Raw genomic sequence first — 24,851 nt, forward strand, 5'->3', positions numbered from 1 at the left:
ATTTATTGCCAGAATGAGCAAAACCATTAAAATTTGTATCAACACAACCTTGCTAGTATTGATATTTGTTTTAAGTACATTTAAATTATGTAATCTTTACTAAATATCAAATTCTTTATGATATGTGGGCTATGAGTAAGGAGACTAAATAATTTATCACCCAAACCAGGACTTCTGTCAAACCTTTGGGCAAGCAAGGGGATGTTATAATTGCACTAAAATAATGGGCATAACCCAAGGACTTGTCTAGGAAAAACTCAGCATATGGTCTTTCTATTAATAAAGCATAACAACAAAATGAACATCCATGCACCCACTTCTTACTTAAAGAGCTAGAACATTACCTCTGCATCCTACTGTGTACCCTTTCCCTGTCTCCTTTCTCTGCCTTGCTCTGAATGAAAATCCCCTCCTGATTTTTGGGTTTATCATTATCTATATTTTAAAAAATACTATTCAATGAAAAATATACAAAGGCTGTCGGAAAGAATCCAGCCATATAATATGAAAAATACATATTAACAATGGCTGGATGCTTTCCGGACAGCCCAATATGTGTATCTCTATACCCTTTATCATTTCTGTATTTTGTGAAAATGGAATCATTCTGTCATCTTTTGCAATTTGATTTAAAACATAATGCTATCTAAGATTTATCCAAATTATTCTATGTTGCTGTCATTTATTCATTTTTATATAATAGCTATGTAATATTCCCTTGTAAAAATTTGTCACAAATTCTTTACCCATTCTCCTATTGATGGACTTTACGGTTCCTTCAAGGTCTTCTTTGTTATTATGAATTACGCTCTATAAATATTCTTTTCTCTACCTCTGAATGCTCATGTGTGGGAGTCCTGGGTGTATTTCCAGCAGGTACTGCTGGACCATGGGATATACTAATCTTTACTTTATCAAAGAATAGAAAATTGTTGATGTTATATAACCGTATTTTTTCACATTCTCACTTAATTTTAGCATTAGCCAAGATTTATATTATTGTTTATCTGAAAAGTATAAAATGTATCTCACTGTGGTCTTGATGTGCGTTTCTCTGACTGCTAATAAGGTGAATGTAAGACTGTAGTAACACTAGAGGCAACTTGAGAAGAACTGATGTCTTTACAATTTTTTAGTTTTCCTACCCATGATTAACACACTTTTGTTTAGGTCTTCTTCAATGCTGTGCACTAACATTTTCCCCACATGTGTCTTGAGCAACCTCTGTTAGTTTCATTATACATATATGTAAATAAAATAAATGTATGATATATTTGTTATATTCCATAGATATGTATATACATTTTGTTGTTGGTGGTATAATAATAATTATTGTTATAAGTAAATTTTTTATTTATTTATAAAATAATTTAATTCATTTATGATTTATTTTATTTATAAAATAATTATAATTCATTATGATTACAATAAATATTTGTTTATTTCTTTAGTTTTGAAGTTTTAAAATAACCTTTATTTTTTAAATGTTAATATGTGCAGTGTAGGAAACTGAAAAACACAAGAAGCAAAGAACAAAGTCATGCACAGTCACGAGCAGTTCACAGTCTGACGTGTCCTTCTAGATCCTGACACACGCAACATCCAATGTTATGGGATTGGGATAGTACGGAATGTATCATGCTTTTTCACACATCATGAATATTTACCAATCCAAAATCCCAAAGCTATGTGAGTATTTTGATAACCAAGAATACCCTACACCCACTCAATCTGTTAAAAAAATGTAATCCTGTCTTTTTCAGGATGAAAATTTCATAAAAGACAAAAATGGCCACAGACTTCCAGATAAAAGTACTGGCAGAGTTCCAATTAAAATACTGCATTCCCTTAATGCTCGATTTAAAACCAAACATAAAGCAACAGAGTATACTAAGTGTAATGTTTCTAAGAGAATTCATTATCAGATCTATACCATTAAAGTATTAGCTAGAAGGTAAGTTTCTGCTGAATTACTGAATATGTTCTTATAGTGTAGCCAGAGAGAGGCACTTACATCAATGGCCATCATAAAATGTAAATACGGCTCTTTTTCGTGGCTCCTCGAGGCAATCAGCTGCTTCACGATGAAGCTGAGTATCTCCTTCCCGGCCACCGGCTGCCAGAAACTCACTGCAGTGGACGTGAACGCAAACCTCGTACTTTCTATGAGAAGCGCATGGCCACGGAAGTTGCTGCCGACGCCTGGGTGAAGAAGGGAAGGATTACGGGGTCCGAATCAGTGGTGGGAACGACAAGCAAGGTTTCCCCATGAGGCAGGGTGTCTTGACCCATGGCTGTGTTCGCCTGCTACTGAGTAAGGGGCATTCCTGTTACAGACCACGGAGAACTGGAGAAAGAAAGCGCAAATCTGTTCGTGGTTGTATTGTGGATGCCAACCTGAGTGTTCTCAACTTGGTCATTGTAAAAAAAGGACAGAAGGATATCCCTGGACTGACTGATACTACAGTACCTCGTCGTCTGGGGCCCCAAAGAGCTAGCAGAATCCGCAAACTCTTCAATCTGTCTAAAGAAGATGATGCTCGCCAGTATGTTGTGAGGAAGCCCTTAAATAAAGAAGGTAAGAAACCTAGGACCAAAGCACCCAAGATTCGGCGACTTGTAACTCCACGTGTCCTGCCACATAAACGCCGGCGTATTGCTCTGAAGAAGCAGCGCACTAAGAAAAATAAGGAAGAGGCTGCAGAATATGCTAAACTTTTGGCCAAGAGAATGAAGGAGGCCAAAGAAAAGCGCCAGGAACAGATTGCCAAGAGACGCAGGCTGTCCCCTCTGAGAGCATCTACTTCTAAGTCTGAGTCGAGCCAAAAGTAAGATTTTTTGAGTTAAATAATAAATAAGACCATATCCTATATCTGCTTTACTGCTTTTTCATTGATGATAAAGTTAGAAAGAAAATGTGTGCAGCAATCCGGTGGTGGACAGAATCAGACAGACTTCAGCGGTAGAAGAGATAGATGGCAAGGATAAAGGGTTTCTTTTGAGAGAATGGGTGGCTCAGGAAAAGATTCCTGGTGTAAGACATCTGCCTTTTCAGAAAGGCATCAAACAGCTTAAGGGGAATAAATGACTAGGACTACACTTTTTATACAGTTTATTTTGAGGAATATAGCTTTTCAAAACATCTATACACAATAATACATAAAAAGTGCCCTTGTAAAGATGGACATGTCATATTCTTTAAAAGATAGCTTGTTAAGGCATGGTTTTAATGGATACCGTTTTTAAACACTTCAAAGCTTTTTTTAAACCAGTGCAAATTTATTGTATTAACAAAGCCTTTCAATTCTAGTGAATCGTTGTGTTTTTCTCTTTCACATTTTGGAAAGGTGACTGCGCCTACGTAAGAACACTCTAGCATCAATGAAAAATGAACAAAGGCAAAGTATTCGTATGTTTTTTCTTAATGTGCCATAGTTTCTATAATAACTATTCTAACATAGACAATAGCAGGATCCTAAGGCACAGTAGGTTTTATGGCTGATGGATGTAATACAAGCTCCTTATTTGCTATAGTTAGTATCTATTTGAACGAAAGGTAATATGCAGAGCCTAAAGCAGTGTTTCACAATCTAAATGTACATATGAATCACCTAGGGGTCTGGCTAAAATGCTGATTGAGGCATAGGGCCCCACACTTTACTATAAGATCCTTTGATAATAGTAAAAAATCCTCATTGCTCTTACTACTTGGTGTTAAAAAGTTGCATAGCATGAGAAAAATCTTAATTAGCAATGAATACAAATTGAAGAATTTAAAAAGCAAAAGGGGGAACTGTAGTGTTATTAAGTAAGTAAAAAGGACTGATAAGGCCACAGTAACTTAAAAGCCACAAGTCTGGTATATGCCCTGAAGTTTCTGAAGTTAAGTATTAAGCCGTACCTGGTTGATTGCACAAAACATGAGAACCACCCTACTCTCTGATTTCAAGGAATGTAGCTATGAAACAATAAAGGTCCAATTTTGTACTAATGTGCACCAGAAATGCAAAAGGGTAACAACTGAGTATCCTGAAGTTAGGGGGACCTGTTAATTCATGTTCATTAGTTAAGTCACTAGCCATGCATGTAATCAACCTACAACATGCACCTAAAGATAGTGCAAAACCAACATAATCTGGACTAAATTGAAAGATTGTTTTTAGAAGTTACCAGGATTAAGGTTTCATTTAGTGCCACAAATCATGCTAGGCATTTCTAAGTCTTTCTTATAGACTGGTGATTTTTTTTTCCTGTAAATTTTTAGTGGTACTTTTTTCCTGTGGTTAGTCTTGTGAAAATGCCTTTAAGCAGTTTAATACAAGAAATCAATCCTGTAACATACAAGTAGCAACAGGCTAAAGTTTTCAAGGTATAATTGCTGAAAGTTATTTTAAAAGAAAGATAATTTGATACAGCCTAAACATGTAAGCTTTCATTATAGACTTTTTAAAAGGGAAGTGGTTTGGTAAATAACAGTTGTGAAGACTACAGAGAAGAAAACAAAATACTGGAATTCTAAATATCACAAAGATTCAAATTAATCCTACAGATCTCAGGAGGTTTAATGTAACAGACAGGCACAGCAAATTTAATTTTTTATTTTATTCAACCTCAATTTTTTTTATATGCAAGGCAATTCCAAATGTTCTGTTGGGTAAGTGTTAATTATTAAAACTAGTACCAAAGTCTTAAAAAAAAAATGTAAATACGAAGACATCTGCATCCATTTCTCCTTTCATACTTCCTTCTGCCCCCCTGCTGCCAACCTAGCCAGCAAGTCCTGATACACACCACTCACAGGTACTTTAACAATTCCAAGTCCAAGATGCATCTTTTCCATCAATTACAAGAAAAAGATACTTACAAAATGGCTAATTCACTAGTTCTACTTTTTATCATATATGATCACCTCAGGACACGTCCAAAGCTCAGATATTGCAAAATAATGAACTTTGCCCACAATAAACACAGATACTTTACTAAAAATGCACATATAGACTGATGGTTATAATCTAAAACCATCTTCTAGATATGGAGATACTCGCCCGTCCCTTCACCTTTCCTCTTCTTTTTCCCCCAATCCAGTGACTAAGTACAGGGCTACCTCTAAACAAATGTAACTCCCAGTAGCGCTTGAGGTCAGGAGTTTGAGATCAGCCTTAGCAAGAGCAAGATGCCATCCCTACTAAAAATAGAAAAATTGACCAGGTGTGGTGGCGCATGCCTGTAGTCCCAGCTACTCGGGAGGCTGAGGCAGGAGGATCACTTAAGCCTAGGAGTTTGAGGTGACAGTGAGCTAAGGCTGACGCCATGGCACTCTAGCCCTGGTTGACAGGGCAAGACACTGTCTCAAAAATAACCAAAAAAACCCCCAAAAACCCAAAAAAGTCACTCCCAAAAGACAGATCTTAAAAACTAGCAAAAAGAGATAGATAAAGGGATTATTTTACTACCTCTGCTTTTAACATATCTCGAGCATCGGGATTTGTTTATCATATAATACACAGCAGCATTAACTCATAGAACAATGCACTCATGGAACAATGGCTAAGCAATCTGAACTAATCTAACTCTCTGGCACAGAACCCCTCTCTGCATTCGTCCTCCTCCCCGCCCCCCACCCAGTGACAGTGGGCATACTCTCCAAGACACAAGTTCAACAAGTTCAACAATCCATGCCGCAAATGCACCCACTCCTACGAAATAACAAGAAACACTTAAAAGGGGGTTACTCTGGCCCTCTACTTTTAACATATGTTGTACGCTTTTAAACATATAGTTTAAAAACATCTAGAAAGACTAGAGTTTCAAATAATTAACAAATAAAAATTATATGTACTTATTAGATAAACATGTTTAGAAATATGTATATATTATGGAATGGTGGTTGTGTAATTTTTAAAAAAATATGTTTTCTGCTTGTTACTACTATGTAGAAATTAAATCGATGTTTAAAATATTGACCTTGTATTTGGCCATATTATTATTTTTAATAATTAATTTTTGAGTCTTAGAGGCTTTCTGTGTAGACAAACATATAAACTGAGAATATGGTTTTTGTTCCCTTCCTAATTCCCATTCTTTTTATTTTTTTTTTTTTTTATTTTCTTTCTTTCCCAGGAAAAGGCAGTGAGACCATTCTTTTTAAAAACAAACAAAAATCCTGCACTAACTAGAACTCCAGTCAATATTTAATAGAAAATGTGGTAAAGAGCATCTTGTCTTGTTCCTAATTCAAAAGAGATTGCATCTATGTGGTTCATCATGATAATGATATTTGTTGTTATATATCGGTCTTTTAAATCAGATTAAGGGAGTTCTTATCTAGTCCTAGTTTATTAGGAGTTTTGATTATGAATGGGTGATGGATTTTATCAAATGCTTTTCAGTATCTATTGAGATAATTAAATTTTTTTCTGCTTTAACCGATTAAAGTTGGTGAATGACTTAGTCATGATAATTTACCCTTAATATGCACAAATGCACATAACTGCATTTGATCTGCTAATTTTTAAAAGGATTTTAGCCTCTATGTTCTTGAGTGAGATTGGGCTATACTTTTACTTTCTTACTGTCTTCTTGTCTGGCTTCAGTAAAAAGTTACACTGTCCTCATAGAATAAGTCAGAGAATATTCCTTTTTTTCTATTATCTAAACTAGTTTGTTAATATTAGAATTTTCTACTCCTTAAAGTTTCTAACATTTTTATAAAATTCTGTAAAACAGTTTGACTTGGCATTTTCTTTGTGGCAAGATTTTTAACTATTTGATTCAATTTTTTTTTTTTTTTTTTTTTTTTTTTTTTTGAGACAGAGTCTCGCTTTGTTGCCCAGGCTAGAGTGAGTGCCGTGGCGTCAGCCTAGCTCACAGCAACCTCAGACTCCTGGGCTCAAGTGATCCTGCTGCCTCAGCCTCCTGGGTAGCTGGGACTACAGGCATGCGCCACCATGCCCGGCTAATTTTTTTATATATATATCAGTTGGCCAATTAATTTCTTTCTATTTATAGTAGAGACGGGGTCTCGCTCTTGCTCAGGCTGGTTTTGAACTCCTGACCTTGAGCAATCCGCCCGCCTCGGCCTCCCAAGAGCTAGGATTACAGGCGTGAGCCACAGCGCCCGGCCTGATTCAATTTTTTGAAAGGTATTAGGACCCACTGTCTTTTTGTTTTTTCAGGTCTGTTTCAGTAACCTGTATTTTCCTGAGATTGTGTGCACTTCATCAAGGTTTTCAAATTTATTGGCATAAGATTGTTAATAATGCCATTATTGCTACCTTTTCTGTACTTATGTTCCCTTTTTATTCTTAATGTTATTTATTTGTGTCTGCTCTCTTTTTTCCTTAATCTATTTTGTGAGAAGTTTGCCATATTATTAGTTTTTTAAAGAGAAACTTTTAAGATGTGTTGATTCTCCCTATCGTATCTTTGTTTTCTGGTTCATTCATTTCTGCTCTCTTATTTATTATTTCCTTTCTTCTGAGTTTATTCTTTTCCAAACTTCTCAAACTGGTTGCTCAACTCATTCCTTTTCCTGTCCTTGCTTTCTATGCATTTACGTCTATACCCTTCCTTCTAATTATAGTTTGGCTTGTATTCTACAAAATCTGACATGCAACATTTTCATTATCATTCAGTTCAAAGCTATTTTTAATTTTCACTATAATTTTTTCTTTGATCTATGAGTTACTTAGAAATGTTTTTAAATTTCTAAACCTATGGAAATGTGACCATGTGTTTTTGTAGCTGTCGTCTTATTCAGATGCATTGTGGTAAGGAAATGTGGTCTGGATGTCACCTATTCTTTGAAATTTTGGGGACATCATGGTCCAGATGTGGCCATTGTTTTGGGGTAAATGTTGCATGTATGCTGAGAAGAATGGCTGTTTTTAATCATTGGATGCAGAGTTGTGTGTAATGCCAGTACAGCAATCTGTGTGTAAAATCTTCCCTGTCTTCACATTTTTAAAACCCTCCTACAAAGATGGAGGATTTGGCAGTTTCTCCTGACTTGCACCAAGGCGCACACAATCCTGCGAGCTCCGTGGCTGGTCCTGAGGGCGCTGGGGGAGGAGGGGTCTCCACTTGGCAGCACTGGAGGGACCTCATATCCCAGTGAGGAGTGGAATCTCGGCGCTGCGGGAGCGGAGCGGGGCTCACTCTCTTCCGACTGGCCGTGCAGGTGACCTCCCCATGTGGGTAACCCATGACATCCCTGCCTGCTGGGCTGGCGGCTGTGCCAGCCGGGCCGGTGTGAGCCAAGGAGGGAGTCGACTCCCCCATTCCGGGGGCGCTACCCGGTGCCCACGCGGCGTCGGTGCTGGCCACGTGCTCTCCCTGTCCAGCGGTGGCCACTCTGCGCCCGGCCCCGGAGCAGCCTCGGGGGCTGCGCTGGGCGTTCAGTATAGGTGCACCGGGCGGGGCACCCCCAAGCTGGGGACATCGCACTGCAGGAGAAGACAAAGGAGCCGCCACACTGGGGCGCGGAGGCGGGGTGCCGGGTCGTCTGGCGAGACTCCAGCTTATGGGCCATTTTGAGCCTGTTTCTCAGCAGGTAGCAGGCTCCGCATTTCCGGACTCAGGAGGCTGTGGCCCAGTGCAAAGCAGAAGTTGCTGCAGATGCTTCTCCTGCCGACGTCTGTAGGACAGGCCGGGCCCCTGCGGGGGTTTCCAGAGGAGATCTAGAGGAGAGGTTCTCACCAGTGTCTGCATTCATGCTCCCCATGCGGAAATATTTTAAAGTTAGTTGCCAACATTTGAAAATTAGCGATTTCACAGAAAAATGGAGCCACTTGGCATGGCTGGAGCCCGGCCTGGTCTGGATGCAGCTCCCCGTGCCCAGCTGCAGCGTGCGGGCTGTCACGTCCGCACAGGCGTTTCCTTCCAGTGCTCTTAGAGGACAGTGAGATGTTTCTCCTGAAAATGCCTCCACTAGCTGGGGGACATTTAAAAATGCACGCATTCCAGGGGAAACGAGAGAGAGTGTGTTTCTCTGTGCAGGTGAAAACTGATCTTAATTTCATGAAATAAAATGAATAAAGTGTGTCTGGGTGGAGAGACTGGTTCCTCACTACCAGCCTTCTCCACTCATGCCCGGCACTTACGCGAGACCTGAGAGCCACGGCGGCCACACTGCAGCACCTAGCGGGCCACCCAGCAGCCGCTGGCCCGACCTCGGCTTGGGCGGTGCCCGCGCAGAGAGGGCGCTGCGCGTAGGCTGAGGCCCTGAGCCCGGTGCTCACACTCACCTGTGTGGACTAGGCACCACACCCCCCATGACTCAGTTTCCTCCTCTGTCACAGGGCGGCTGGCCGGCATGAGTAACTAACTCATAGGGTCGTGAAGGGCTTGAGTCAATGTCACACTCTAAGAGACTGCCAGGCAGATAGGAAGAGCCCGTGGATGGGCTGCTGCTGCTGGGGTGTGACTGAGGGAGCCCAAGAACCACAAGAGCCCGATCTGCCAGCGCAGCGCCCGGGGGCTCGAGACTTGTCATTCAGTGGATTTATATTTTAAAGTGACATTTCTTGTGCGCTGGGGTGGGTGCGTGGAGTGAAGCGTTTGACAATGTGCAGGCACACGGGAGAACTGCAGGAGCGTGTGGCTGCAGGCTGCGGGCTGAGCCTGTGTCACCGCCAGCTTCCTCCAGGCAGGGCGTGTGACCTGGAGTCTGTGAACTTGGGTAGGAAACGATCACACCTCTGTTCTCTGACCTTGACAGAAACTTAACATTTCCTTCCAACACGGGTGCAGGTGCAGCAAACAAAGCACAGTGATAGCACCAGCGGTGACTTCATTCCTCATGGGAATCGCAGGTGGCGCATCAACACTCCAGCTGTCACAGGCAGCTTCACATATTGTTTGCGTTCATCACTAAGTTGAGACTGTGGTGTCCGTTTTATCTGCCACTAGATCTTACTGTGTGCATGAAGCAGCATGTGTACTTCTATACCACACATCTGGTTTTTAAAAAATATTTTAATGACTATGTTTTAATACCACTGATTTCTTTTATAGTCCCTATATGCTCTACCTTGGGCGTTTAAACTTGTTACTCCGAGGAGAGAGCGATGGGTCTCCCCAGACTCGGGAGGGTCGCTGGCACAAACGGTGCCCAGGCCGCGCTCTGGGCTGGAGGGTTCTTCCTGGTCCTGCCGAGGCGGGTGGCTGCTGCCAGGGCCGACTTCGGGGCAGACCAGCTTTGCCCCCGTGCCCTCCTGACGCTCACCAGCACGGGTCTTTGGGCGAGTAACCGCGCCCAGCCACACGGGCTGTGAGGGTCACAGAGCTGACACTGGGTGCAGGTGAGTCCCCATCGTGGGCACGCTGCCCACCACCGCCAGGCAGAGCCCAGGGCGACAGGGGCTTGCCTCAGCCCTGCCCTCAGAGATTGCTGAGAGGAACTGAGCAGCCGTGGCTTCCTTCCCCATCGGTCACGTGGGGCTTTGTTCCTGTCCCCGGAGCCTTGGCCACAGGGTTCACTGTGCCTGGCCTGCAGGACCAGGAGCAGAGCGCCAGCATGGGCTCAGGGGCCGGCGTGCTGAGAGCCCTCCTGCTCCTCCTGGGTGAGTGTGCGTGCAGACGTGGGGGGGCTTGCTCTTCTCTGGCCTTGGGGGCCTCAGTGAGCAAGCAACTGGAGGAGCCTTAACCCGCTGGGGCTCGATCCCTAAAGCATGGATCTGTCCCTGTGGACAGATGGCCTCTCTCACTTTGACAGTGAGCAGTGCTCTTGTTTGTTTCATTTCAGCTGCGACTTACAAATGCTTTTGGGCTAAGGATGAATAGGAAGGATCATGTGACAGAAAGAGCTTTGGGCTTGGGATTTGGGAAAATCTGGGTTTAAACTACGGCTCCATTTGCTGAACTAGAATAAGCTAGACTATAAATAAACTAGAATAAGCTTCTGACACTCTCTTGAGTGTAAGTTTCTGCACCAATGAAATGGGAGATAATAATGCTTACTTTTTAGGACTGTGAGAGAATTAAGTTAAATTTAATCAAGTCAAAAAAAATAATTACATAGAATGAGAAAACGTAGGCATGTGGATGCTGCCCCACCCTCAATGGCGAATCCGTGTTACTGTGCCGTGAAGTGGACTCCTTGTTACCTGGAGCGAGAGCATATTTGGTTTTTAAAATCATCTTTCATGTGTGCGTTGGAAGAAGGGAGAAGGGAGAGCGGCAGAGGCCGACAGAAAAGTAAGGGCCGCTGGAGAGGGAGAGTCCCAGGCCGGAGAAGCAGACGGAGAGGAGGAATTCCAGAGAGAGACAGGCGCAGAGAGATGGTAGCAACACGCACTGAGACAGAGACAGAGAGAAACATGCAACTTTTTAAAGTCCCCTTTGACATCAACTGCTATTTCCTAAAAAGCAGCAAATGTTCCTCATACACACAAAGATTTCTTTCCCACAACTTGCCCTGGGCCAAGACTCCAAGGCAAGCCGCTGTCTTCAGACGAAATCTGCGTCTTGGAGCAGCGGGCTGCGTCCGGCCGGGCGGAGTGAGGCCCGCGGGCAGCAGGGCTCCGCCTGAAGCCCGCACGAGGCCGAGGAGAAGGAAGACCTTGGCCTCTGGGAGTCAGCACACAGACGACAGACACAGCACCTGTCAGCTTCCGTGCCCCGGCAGCAGCCCTGAGGGAACGGCAGACACCGCTAGCAGCAGCCAAGAGTGCATCGGGCAGCGAGTCCGGTGTGCCGGCCTGGGAGGGGGTGTGGGAGGAGCTCTGATCCTTGTTTCTGCTTTTCGTCTATCTAGATAAGCAAACCAGTCTGTCCTGTGGGGAAAAACAAGGTTAAATTTCAGAAATCCGATGAAAAATGTGCAAATTTTATGAGCAAGCAATTCATTGAAGAATTATAAAAGACATGCCTTCAAAATGCTCAAGCTCACAAATAATAAAGGAAATGACACCATTTCCTTTATTTTGAGTATTTCTGGTGTGCCAGGTACTCTACAAAACACTTTCCGTTAGTTCATTCAGTCCCACAACAGCTCTACGAAGCAGGCACCGCCACTACCTGTATTTTATCAGTAAGGTTTGGATTATTTGGCCAGAGCATCTTGGCGTGCTAGTGCTTTCACATGCCATTAGAAGAGACATGCAGTGGGTAGGAGGGTGTGCCTGGGGCTGGACTCCCTGCATGTTAATCCCTGCTCTGCCCCTTACCAGCCTGGAGAACATGCACAAGTTATTCATTCTCTCTGTGCTCAGTTTTCTCATCTGTAAATTGGGGATAATGCTTGTACTTACCTCATGGGGCTATTGAGAGAATTAAAACTGTTATCACATTTAAAGCTCTTAGCACAGTGTCTGATGCGTGGTCAGCACTCACTTCGAGGGGTTTAATTGATCCAATCTTTCCAGAGGGCAATTTGGCAATATGTAGCAAAGTGCAAGCTATTCACAACTTTTTGCCCAGAAATTCTACCCCTAGGAATTGATCCTAATGAAATAATAGGATAAGGGCCTCCCAAAATATTTAATAGGATATTATTCAGCGCTGCTAAAACCACAGTGAAATCCAGAAAAGTGAGTATCAGTAGGACTCTGGCTAAATCAGTTACACTTTAATGTTTCAAACAATGTCCGATAGGTTTAGATGAAAGACACATCTTCCTAGGAACTGACGTGGACTTAACAGGAGTGACAAAGCGACAGCTATAGAGTTACGTAGTTGTAGTTATGGTTGGCACATGTTTGCTGATCTATCTGAAAGTTGACTGGAAGGAAGTCTGGAAAATGGGGCTCCGAGTATCCCTTACTCTTTCTAGGAAGAAGGATTATGGGGCACCTTAGTTTCTCTGTATTGGAATTTTTCATAATGATCATATACATTTTTAGCTCCAATAAATACATTTCTTTGAACAAAAAATAACATGACAGCTAACTGAACACAAGTGAAGAAAAAACTGGGCTTTCTCCTTAATGGCCGATGAATCTGCCCGGTCACCCTGTGACACCCACGCTCCCAAAGCACACAGCTGACCGGGCTGGCGAGGGCCCTAGGATGAGAAGCCAGGCCACTGCTTTCCACACACAGCAACACCGGAGTGTTTTTGAAAAAATAGTTTTGGAATACTCTATAAATATTTTTTTAAAAACTGAGATTAATGGAACAAACATTTATGGAGCCAACATCATGAATTAACAAATGTTAATTTTCTTTGGATACCTGTATTTAAAAGTAGGTAGCTACATCAACACATCCATCAAAAAAAAAATAGAATGTTAGGGATGGAATTAAAGCCCTCTGGCTCCCTTCCTGTGTCCTGCTCGCCCCTCCCCCTCCAGAGGGAGCTGCCGCATGGTTGGCCGCGCTTCCTTTGTGTGCCGCCTGGTAGCTGTTCAAAACTTCCCAGGAACCGGCCACGGCATGGTTCACATGCTGCACTCTCTACCATCCTGTAATTAGACCACACGCGTTATCCCAGCCACTCTGTAACTCCTGTGGGCACACTGTCGTTTATCCGTCTGCTTATCCACTCTTGTACTCATGGAATTTAGGTTGTTCCTGACCCTTTCGGGGCCCCCCTCCCAGAACTTGCATGATGCTGTGTTCTGGCTGACACCCTGGAAGGCGGTTGCTGTACCAATTCTCCTTTGATTGGATATTGTCGAATTGCCGTGGACATATCTGTTCCCCTACATACTTGGCCACACTTGATATTGTCAGACTTCTCCATTGTCGCCAGTTGGTGTAAAATATTTTCTCCAAGTTTTAGGTTGTGGGCTCTTACTTACTACTGAGAATATACATTTCCCTGTATTTATCAGCCAGTCAGTTCTTTTTTCAATGAATTCCTCGTTATATAGAACTTTCTTCCAAGGTCTATTTGATTACTGGTCTTTTATGTAGTCTTTTCTGGATATTAATTATTTGTCTGTTTCATGAGTTACTAACATCTTCTCTGGGTATGTTGTTTATCTTTTATCTTTGTGGTATCCTTTGCTATGCATAAGTCTCTCAATGTGATATAATCAAATTTATTGTTTTTTCCTTTTTTGTGTGTTTGGTTTTTATGTCTTGTCTAAAAACCATTTTTTCTTTTTTTCTTTAAGTTATTGCATTTTTTATGATTAGGTCTTTAATTTATTTGGAATTTGTTTTTATGTATGGCTTACAGAAAAGATCTAATTTTAATATTTTCTGTATGGAACATCAATTTTCCTAGTATCATTTATGTGCTAACCTTTCCTTTCTCCCTGCTTGACAAAGATTCTGTGCTGCAAATAGACTCTGCATCTCTTCCGTACCCATTAATACATGCTTGAGCTGTTCGCGCTTCCTCTTCTGTGTCTCCTTTTGCATCTGTCTCTGTTGGAATTATGTCACACTGTTTTGCTTACCATAGCTTGCCGGTAACATTTCCCCTTCTGTTTGTCATTGCTTTTAGAGTCATCTTGGCTCTTAGTTCACTTCCTCTTGCATGCAGAGCTCCTTCTCGGGAAGGAGATAAAATTCCACTTCCTGAGAGCCCACCCTGGGCAGGGGCTGCTCTCAGCACTCATTTATCAGCCCTGCCCCAAAGGTAGATGCTCTTATTATAGTCACACCCATTTTTACATGTAAGGAAACTGAGATAAAGATAGATCAAAGTAGCAAATTAGTGGCTGATTTGGGATTCAGACTGAGGCATTTTGATCCCCAAAGCTGAAATTTTAGCTCTAACACCAAACTGTCTCCTAGTCGAGAACAGAAAAGACATCATGAAACTTATGTAACTTTTTAAAAATTGTTTTCAATTTTTTATTTCACAATAATTTCAAACTTCAAGAAAAGTTGCAAGAATAATAGTACAAAGAACATTCACATGATTTGCCTATTTTAAACAATTTACCTTATTTGCTTGATCATACGTTCTCTTTCTATATATAAATGTATATAGACACATACACATAATTTTTATTTTTTTGAAACTTGTGAAGACAAATTGTATATATCATTGGTGTTTTTAAACCTGTAAATAAATCAGTGTTTATTTCTTAAAATAGAGATATTCTCTTATATACCACAGTATAGTTATCAACTTTAGGAAATTTAATGCTGACAAAATACTTTTATATACTCTATTGATCGCATTCCGATACTTTCAGTGGACCCAGTAATGTCCCCTATAGCCTGTCTTGTGCCCCCGGCCATGCCCCAGCCCAGGGCAGGAACGTGCCACATTAGCCTTCTTGAATCTGGAACACCCCCACAGCCTTTGTTTGTCTTTCACAACAAAAATATTATTGAAGCAGACAGCTTCCCACCCTTTTATTTTCCCCACAGAGCATTCCTCATTTGGGGGTTTGCAAGATATTTCCTAGTGATTAGATTCAAGTTACCCGTTCCCTACCGGAAGACTGCATAGTCAGGACAGCCCTTCTCAGCGCCTCACACTTGGAGATACGGGGTATCTCAAAAAGGCTGATGGACTTTTCATGTAATGACAAAAGACTGAAAACTAGGCTTTGGATTATGGTTGTCACAATTCTGAATAAATTATTTGCTACTCAAATACCAACTGGTCGATATTTTTAAATTTTGCTAAAATATTGATCTAAGAATAGCTATTGAAAATATCTGATGAAATTTCGAGGCATTTTATTAGAGCTTTGCATCTTCCTTTTAAAAAAGCTGCCATATAAAATATGTCTATGGACTCTAATTCCAACCAAAATGTCAGCCATCTGTCTCTGTTTTAATTCTGTTGGAAAGCATCTGCTGAAATCTATGTATTATTATAATCATGATAATAAAAGAAATGCAATATCACTTTAATTATGTTCCCATGCCTAAAACATTCTTCACTGGAGGAGCCAGAGTTATTGAAGAGAGAAGAGGCTTTTTTTCCTCCTTAATTTATAATGAAAAGATGGCAGAGGCCAGGGTAAAGAGAATTAAATTCGTTTTTATCTTACAAGTCAAAGTCATCACTTTACTCCTTGGCTCTTAGTCCCTGAGATCTTTGTAAAAATCTTTCCTGACAGCTTTTCCCCTCTTCCAAGTTCCTGCCAAGGCAATGGTTCAGAATCATGTGGTGTGCAGATTTCAGTGAGAAGGAATGCTTGATGTATTAGTTTTCTTTTGTGGCAACAAATCTCCAGAAATGTAACAAAAGAAAACGAGCATGCCAGGTCTCTTGGCAAGTCAGCAGGAGGTAGAGGAAGAGGCTAGGAGCCCAGGCAGGTAAGAGAAATTTCCTGATCCGGCAAGAATTTCCCTAATGACTTTTTCCCATGTTCTAATTAGATTGCTTGCTTTTTCTTTTCTTTTTGATTTTTTAAGAGTTATTAATATAGTCTAGTTACAAGCCCTTTGTCAAATATGTGGTCTGCAAATATTTTCTCCTCATCTACAGTTTATCTTTCCATCTTTTATAAAACAAGAGTACTTAATTAAGTCTAATTTATTGATTTTTTCCTGCCATGGATTGTGCTTTTGATATCATGTCTGAGGAATTTTCACCAAGCTCTAAGTCCTCAAGATATTATCCTAAAATTTATATAGTTCCTCATTTTACATTTAAATCTCTGATCCATTTTTTGTACAAATATAAATTTAGATAAATTTTTTTTGACCTATGGATAACCAATTGCCCCAGTATCATTGGTTAAAAAAAACTGTCCTTCCTTTATTGAACTGATTATCTTCCCTTGTCAAAAATCAGCTGGTAAGACTTGTGTGGGGCCATTTTGGGGTTCTCTTTTCTTTCTCATTTTTGTGTGTGTCTGTCCCTCTGGGGATACTACAGTCTTGATTCCTATAGCTACAAAGTCTCAAGATGGTAGGGATGAATCCTCCTACTTTATTCTTCTTTTTCAAAATTACTTTTTAGCATTTCTGGTTACTTTATCTTTCCATGTACATTTTAGAATAATATTTGTATAGCTACAGAAAAAATCAAAAGCTGGGCTTTTGATAGGAATTTCATTAAACCTATAGATCAATTGGGGAGACTTGGCATTTTTAGTGTTGAATTTCCCATGAACTTGGTATGTGTCTCTATTTGCTAAGATCCTTTTTGATTTCTCTCTTCAGTGGTGTGCCATCGGGCTTATACCTAAGTATTTCTGTGTGTGATTGCAAATCCTGTTGTATTTAAAATTTTCTTTCTGTGTATAATTTTTGGTATATAGAAATATGATTGATTCGTGTGTGTTGATCTTACACTCTACCTGAACTCCCTTATTCTAAAAAGAATATTTTTTAGATCCCTTGGGGTTTTCTATGTTGACAATCATAACTGCAAATAGGGTCAGCCTCATTTCTTCCTTTTGGAACACTACGCCTTTTATTTCCTTTCCTTGCCTCGTTGGGCTAGGAACTTTCAGTGCTAGATTAAATAAGATTGGTGGCAGCAGATATCCTTGCCTTGTTCCTGATCTTAGTAGGAAAGCATTTCATTTCTTACCATTAAGTTTGATTTTAGCTGCAGGTGTTTTTGTAGATATTCTTTATCAAGTTGAGAAAGTTTTCGTGGTTGCTCATTAAAGCATTTTTATGATGGTCACTCTAACCTCTCTGTTGCATAATACTGACACCTGTGCCACCCAGGTGTCGGCATCTGCTGAGTGTCTTTTCTCATTCAAATAGAGATTTTCTTAGTTCTTGCTATGACAAGTGATTTTCCATTGAAATTTGGGCATTTAGGGTATTATATTATAAAACTCTGAATCTTATTTAAATCTTCTATTTTAGCAGGCCTCCTCAGACATCATTCTGGTGGGGGAAGAGGGACATTTCCTCATTGTTGCCAGACAGGGGGAGCCCGGGTCCCTCCCTCGGCCCCACTGACACCTGCTGGCAGAGGGGCTTGCCGTTCCTCTGTGTGGGGTGGAGGGCAGGCTCCCTGCGGGGTACCCCATACCTCCCTTGCTGGAGACAGGCTCACCACTGCTCTCCACTGACACCGTGGGGCGGGGTGGCCTTGAGGTTGGTGGGCAGTGGTGGGAGCCCTCCTCTGACCACACCCCCAAGCAGGAGGGCCAGAGGTTCCTTGTCACTGCCAGGTGGAGGGAAGTCCAGGTTCCCCACGTGCTGACACCGCCTGGGGGTGGGGGCCTTCTCATCTGGTGGGGATGGAGGCCCGCTGCCCCACTTCGCTCTCTGACCACCCACCATGGGGAGCTGGGCTCCTAGTTAGTGCCCAGTGAGGGTGGCAGTCCAGGTCCCCACTCGGCATTTGTTGGTGTGAGGGTGGCGGGGCGGGTGGGGGCACAGTTTTTCTGTGCCATTTGACCGTTGTGAATTGCTTATTGTCTAGAAGCCTCGTCTTTCTAGGCTAACACTTTCCCAGATTTTTGGCTTGCAAGAAATGGCTTCCCTGTGGCTCCTGGGCCTGTGCCTGTTGGCGTTTCTAGGCTGCCAGCTTCTCTGTCACTTGGGCCAGGATCCGTGAGGCGACAGAAAACCCAGGAAATTCACTGTCCTTTAACTTCTGGGGTTTCAAGGTTCCTATTTGTTCTGCCTTCTTCTCTCCACCTTTTGGGGTTTTCTTATTTTTGTTTTTTCATAAAATAGCTAAGGGTTTTAGCTACACTTAGCGAGAGGAACAGGGAGTAGTAAGTGCATTCCGTTGTTCCAGACGTGGAAGTCTGCAATGAGTGTTTAGTGTCTGGGCTGGGGCCTGGGCCACCTGGCGTCCCTCTGACACACACCCCTGATCACAGGGCTCCAGACGGGGGTGCCCCGTGGGGTGAAGGCAGTAGGTGCAGCCTAGGCAGAGTGAGCCCCTGGTCCTCAACGCCCAGTGACAGCCACGGCTGGGAGGCCACCAAGCTGAGCCCGCCCTGCTGACACACAACTATGCAGACTTTTCCACCAGCTCCCAAATTAAGCCATCTGTGCTTCCTCTTTAAAGTCACTGTAAGCATTAATGTCACACCCAGACCCTCGTTTATCTGCCAGAATTGCTTGAACGGTCCCTTTTATTAAATTTGAGTCTACTAAATAACTGGCTAGTGGGTCTCGGTAAGAGGAACTGTGCCCGTCCTCTCCTGCTCGTGCGATGAAGCAGATGGCGGCTGCCTCCCGTCCACGGGAAGAGGCAAAGGGCTTGGAGCTGGGCCAACAGGCCGTCCCAGAGGATTGGGATGTGCAGACATCCAGAGCTTTCTCTTTGCTTAAGCAACAATAGCCTTCAACAAACTTTGCTGGGCTGCAAAGATAGGTGAGTCAGGTTCCAACCTGAGGAGTTGACAGTCTATGGGGACAGTTACATTGTAGTGTGTGACATGCTGAGTTGAAGGAAGCACAAAAAGAAGCAGAGGAGAAACCCTTGATCCGAACTGGGCATTTTGGAGGGCTTCCTGGCGGGGAGTCTTATCGGGTGCAAATTGATTATGCCTCTGCCTGGCTGAAATCCTTCAGCTGCTCCACTGTGGCCAGCACAGACCAAAGCATGCTGTGCCCACGGACATCCCAGCTCTGCCATGGGCCAACCCTGGTGTTCCTGCTTCCAGCCCCAGGGAACATCCGTCGGGTGGCTGTCCGACCTCGAGACTTCCTCACGTCATCTCCTCTGCGTGGGAGGAGTGCCATGCCCCTCTAGGGCCATGGAGACACTCTCATTCCCACTGGACTGTCACCTCTGTCAGGGCAGGGATCCAGTCTGGCTGGGCCACCGCCCACACCTGCTCAGTAAGTGGCACTTGTCTGTGAGTTGGTTGGTGCTCGAGGTGGAATGTGAGCTCGGGAGCCAGTCTGTGAGAACATGAGCAGGGGTCTGTCTGGTTGGGAGCAGAGGGGTGGCGTTCTAGGAAGAGAGGAGAAAGGACAGCCTCTGCCGAGGCCTGGCGTGAGGGCAGCAGGGACCGCCGGGGCCGTGCGAGAGGTGACACAGGCCAGTAGGGAGGAGGGCTTGGTCAGCCCTGGGGAGGACGTTGAACGTCATCCTGCAGGACTTTCACCAGCCTGGAAGGAAGAGGGCTCTGCTGCATGCCGCATGCGGGCTGGAGGTCGGGGGAAGGTGACTGGGTGTCCAGGGCTGGACTGTCCGTGTCTGTCACAGCCTGTGGCCAGCCCATGCTTAGCCCCTGTTGGACAGGGCAGGCCCAGGCTGTGTGGCAGCCCCAGGGAGGGGTCCCAAGCTGCCCCTGGGGTGCTGGGGGACAGAGGCCCTCCCAAGCTGCAGGTGAGCCTGATCATTGAGCCACACATGACATATGAAGATACTCGTGGTGACTACTCACCCTCCTTATCGGTGTGAGACTCTCCCCAGAGCCAGGCTGACTCTGGTTCAAACCCCAGATCCCTCATACTCAGGCACGTGGTCCCGAAGAGGTCACGTTACCTCCTAGGGCTTTCCCATGAAATGACGGCCACTGTCCCCCAAGAGGGGCCCCTGTCCTGTCCCCTGCCGAAGGGCCTTGCATATACATGCAGATTCAAATGCAAAGATGTATTTTTCTTTTGATCTTGTCAGGAATCTTTTGAAAGTCCAGGATCTGGGCCAACACACAGGTAAAGGGAAAGGGACTTGTGTGGGCACTGGGTCCCCTGCAACTGAAAGTGGCAGTTGTGGGCGGGGGGAGGGGGGAGAAGTAGGCGCAGCCTGGTGGCCATGTGGGAGCCAGAGAGGGAGGGAAGACATGCTTTCGTTTCAATTACCAGCAGACCAGAGTCCCAGATAATGGAGCTGCCTCTCTCCCTTGGTGCCCAGGAGTTCAGGGGGGAGCCAGGGGTTGAGTGGGAGAAGCCTCTGCACAGTCCGAGGGGGTCAGTCCCCACCCCTCGTCTGGAAAGGTTGGGTGGCTCCAGGTGGCCCAGGCCAGGCCTATGTCCTGCAGCTCTGCTGGTTGAGCCCTGCCACCCCGGGCTGAGCCCCTCTGGAAGGGCCTCTAGGGAGTGGACTAAGGGCCCGGGGCATGGGGGCTGGGCCGTGCCTGCGTCTTGATGTGTAGCTTAAATATTTAGACATGCGGTGTGCTCCGGGCTCTGTAAATGTCAAGAGCAGCCTCAAAAACGATAAGAAGAGTGGAGATGCCCAGCACAGAGCTGGCGCAGGGCAGGGATCAGTGAGTGGCTTCTCCTGGTGAACGGAGGCAGGTGGCTCAGTGTGGCTGCACTGGCTTTGCCAGGGGCTCGGCGTTGGCTGCAAGTTGCAGTTTCTTCTGCAGCATCATGGCTCTGTCCCTGTGGGCCAGGGCAGCTGCCATCCCACAGCCTCGATCCCTGGGCACGTGCTCCCCTCGGCCAGGTCCCCCAGGACTTCAGAGAGAAGCTTCCCAGAGGCTGAAGAGCACAGTATGAATATTGCATGAAAAATAATAACCCCACCACTTAGGGGTTATGTAACCTTTCCTCTTTCACAATACTTTACCATCATTAATTAGTTATTCTGCACTGCTGTGCTGCTTCCAGCCCCCCGTCTCTCTGCAAAGGCAAGCCCTGAGATTTGCTCTTGAAAACAGGCCTGCGCTGGTCTGAAGCACCAACGTCGAGGGGCTGGGCCCTTCCCCACTGGAATCTTAGCTCAGCCATGTCTCAGAAGGATACCTCCTTTCTGATCTGAGCACCTCCCCAGAGCTCCCCTTGCATGCTCTGCTCCCCACTTCTCCCCTGGCCCCTAGAAAAGTGGGGGACGTCCACCTCAAGTGGGTGGCGAGCTTGGTGGAAGGACAGCTCCCGCCTGCACCTCAGTGCACACACTCGCCTTCAGAGAATTGGCCAGCTATGGCGATGTGGCCACTGAGCTTGGGGCCGTGTTGTGCCTGGCTGTGGCCATTGGCTGAGCAATGTGCTACAGAATGGGGACTCACATCTCCTGGTTCCAAAGGGCCTTTCCTCCCAGGCACCCTGGGGGCAGAGGGGGCTTCAGGCCCCCACAGAGAGGATTGGAGATAGGGGAAAGTCACCCTGGTGTGAGGGTGGGCGAGATGTCCTGCTGTGATCTCTCATCTGGCCTCCCTGATCCCCGTCCACCCACCACAACCACGACAGCCTCAGGTCCCCCCTCGAGGTTTCAGCAGCTTCCCTGCCAGGTGTGGCTTAGCATGGTACCTCACCACTTCCTGATCAGAATGGCCCTGGGACACCCCTGGAGGCCCTGCTCCTTTGGAAGCTCTCCCAGCACCTGGAGCATGGCTCACGTGGCCTCCTGCTCACAGAGGCATGGCTGTAGGCAAAATGCCAGCCAGGCCAAGCCGCCCACCCCCGGGAGCAGTGTGGCCAGTCTGGCTGCAGTCCCTCGCAGCTGGCCGCAGACTCTCCCCTCTGCTGGTCCGGGACCCTCACCTGCCCACGGTGCTGGCTGCATCTTGCACCAGTGTCCCCAGCTGCTCCGACCCTGCTGAGCCACCTTCTTTAGTCCCTTGGCCCTCTGCACCTTTGTGAGCCTCCTGGCCTTTGCACCTGCCTCTTCCTCTGCTGGGACACCTCCCCTGCCTGGCCACTCTCAGCCCCGCCACCCACAGCCTTGCTTTGTCTCCATTGCCTCGAACTGGTCCTGTTGCCTTCGATTTAAATAAGGACCCCCCAGGGGAGCTTCCCTGACACCTCCAGGCCGGGTTGGGCGCCCCCTTAGCCCTCCAGGCCGGGTTGGGCGCCCCCTTAGCCCTCCGGGCTGGCTAATTGCTGTGTGGTCTCACACGCCAGCCTGCCCGGGTGTGGAAGTCCTCACTCACTCCCAGCCCACCTTCCCAGGGCCAGGGGCCTGGGCGGGTCAGCAGAGCAGGTGGCCTGCTCTGGCAACGCCTGTGTCCTCTTTCCGTGGGTGGGGGATCCAGGGACATGCAGGAGGTCCAGAGACCCCTGCGCTACGCCCAAGCCCTCTCTGCTTTGTGCTCCTTTCTTCTCGTGTTCCTTTCGCTGGGGCCCGCACAGCTCTGCCAGGTAGGTTTGTGTCCTCCCCAGACTAGATCCTTTCACAGAAAGAAGGGTGAACAAGCAGCTGTGGGGGAGGGGGGTGGCGGATGTCCTGTTTACTTGAAGTTGGGCAGCTAGAGCCATGCTCTGATGAGACCGCAGAGGGTGACAGAGGAAGAGCAATCTCAGGTGGTTTCTGGGCTTGTGATGGGGAGTCTGAGTTTTTGCAAGTCATGGCAGTGTTGGAGAAGGCTCCAGACCCTGGCGGAAGGCAAGCGACTCTGGGAGTGGGAGGACCATGTAACCGAGGGCACTCCACCCGGGAGAGGCCTGGAGAAGCGAGGCTGCCCTTGGGGTAGATGTGCTTCATTTCTAGCTTCAAACAGCCCTGTGGAAGGCTGGAAGGCCATAGCCACTGGCCTTGCTTTTCTGAGAAGCAGACCCATTTGTGAGCCCTGAGGAGGGGGGGCTGCCGGCACCCCTCCCACCCAAACCAGCTGAATCACAAGAGTGTGCCTTGTGTTCCACGCTGGTCCCAGGCTCGGCCGACATTGCAGGGAGTCGCAGGATAAATGGGCGGAAAGGCAGGGCTGTCTCTGGTGAGTCTTCCCTATCCGCCAGGGTCCCGGGTCCCGTTCTCAGATGAGAAGAGTGAGGCACAGGGTCAAAGAGCGGAGTGCAGCATAGCTAGACTGTCTGCCCTGTGACTCTGCACGTCCCATCCCCTTTTCAAGCCTCTTTTGTGTGCTGTGGGGTGCCAGCCGGGCCCGCGGGGCTCCTGGTCTGTGGGGGAAGTTGGAGCCGCTCACAGGGGCAGCCCCTCGCGTCACAGGGCCGGGTCACATGTGCGATGCTATCGCTCCATTTGTTCCTCTCTAGCTGCAGTTCACTTGGTTCCTGAGGCCCCACATCACTCAGAACCGTGCACTTGATCTTGTCTCTTCAAGCCACTTCTGGTTTACTGCTCTGTGACTTTGGGGTACTGGCTCAGTCAGTTGAGTGCTGTTCTCCCCTTCCGCCTGCTCCCTGCATCTCCCGCTGGCAGAATCTAAGTTCCAAGTCTCCCCCATCATCCTGCTCCTGGGGGAAACAGCTCCCCTGGGGTATGGGCAGCTTTCAGGCCACCGAGCAACTGTGTCCAGTGCAACGATGCAGGGGAGAGGTATGATGAGGTGGACCAACAGAGCGAAAGGGGACTTCCAGGGGAGGTGGCTTCTGTGCTAAGTCTTGAAGTAGGAACTTCCACAGATACGAGGGAGAGGCATTGCATCAGTGACCGCAGCGTGTGCAAAGGCCCGGAGGGGCCCAGGGCTGCTCTGCTGCAGGTCCTGGGCAGACTATCTGAGGCCGTGCTGGGGAGCTCCAGGCTCACAGCCAGCATCCTCTGCTCCTGTCTCCTCCTCGCCAACCTGATTTCCAGTGACGCCCTATCAGGACCTGCCACCAAGTCATCGGTATTCTTCCAATTGTACATGACAGTTACTGAGCTCAGATAAGAAAGAGAAGGCATTTCCTCACTGTCCAGGGAGACATGCTTAGGCAGCTGGATTCAGGGGCTCAAAAGCTGTCTTTAGGACTTATCTCAGCTGGACCCTCTTCAGTGGGGACTTCAGTCTCGGCAGGCTCCCCCCATATAGTGGGCGACTTCAGGCTTCCCTCAGCCCCACAGGTGTCGGATCCAGCAGACATTCCTGCTTCCCAGTGTCCCCCTCAAAGTCCCAGAGTTGAGTCTCACTGGTCTGAATTGGAACATCTGCCCTACCCCTCAACCAATCACTGTTGACAGGAAGAGGAACTATGCTAATTAATGAGGTGTGGTTCACACAGCCATCCTTACCCCTTGACCAATCACTGTTGACAGGAAGAAGAACTATGCTAATTGATGAGGCATGGTTCACACTCCAGTCACATGGAGGTGGTTCGCCAGAGGAAAACCAGGGTACTGGTAGCAGACGACGGGTTCAGGTTTGGGCAGGCCATATAACAATGTCCACTACAGCATCCCTGTTCAGACTTCCTCCAGCTTGTGTTGTCTGATGTTTGCATGAGGGTGCTAAGCT

The 24,851-nt window shown here is 46.0% G+C and overlaps 1 protein-coding gene and 1 pseudogene across 2 annotated transcripts in view; both read left to right on the forward strand.

Moving 5' to 3' along the window:
• Window positions 1-2,084: 2,084 nt before the first annotated feature.
• On the forward strand, window positions 2,085-2,908 carry LOC142875680 (small ribosomal subunit protein eS6-like; annotated as a pseudogene).
• A 7,534-nt stretch (window positions 2,909-10,442) lies between these two features.
• Window positions 10,443-24,851, forward strand: part of TMEM273 (transmembrane protein 273) — a 32,585-nt gene continuing 18,176 nt past the window's right edge. For both annotated transcript variants that reach the window (XM_076010228.1, XM_012744569.2), the window contains exon 1: window positions 10,443-10,562. In XM_076010228.1, coding sequence (XP_075866343.1) covers window positions 10,517-10,562 — 46 coding nt within the window. In that variant the 5' untranslated portion in view covers window positions 10,443-10,516. The remainder of the gene's footprint in view (window positions 10,563-24,851) is intronic.

Source organism: Microcebus murinus, chromosome 14 (genome assembly GCF_040939455.1).
Source record: "Microcebus murinus isolate Inina chromosome 14, M.murinus_Inina_mat1.0, whole genome shotgun sequence".
Classification (NCBI taxonomy): Eukaryota; Metazoa; Chordata; class Mammalia; order Primates; family Cheirogaleidae; genus Microcebus; species Microcebus murinus.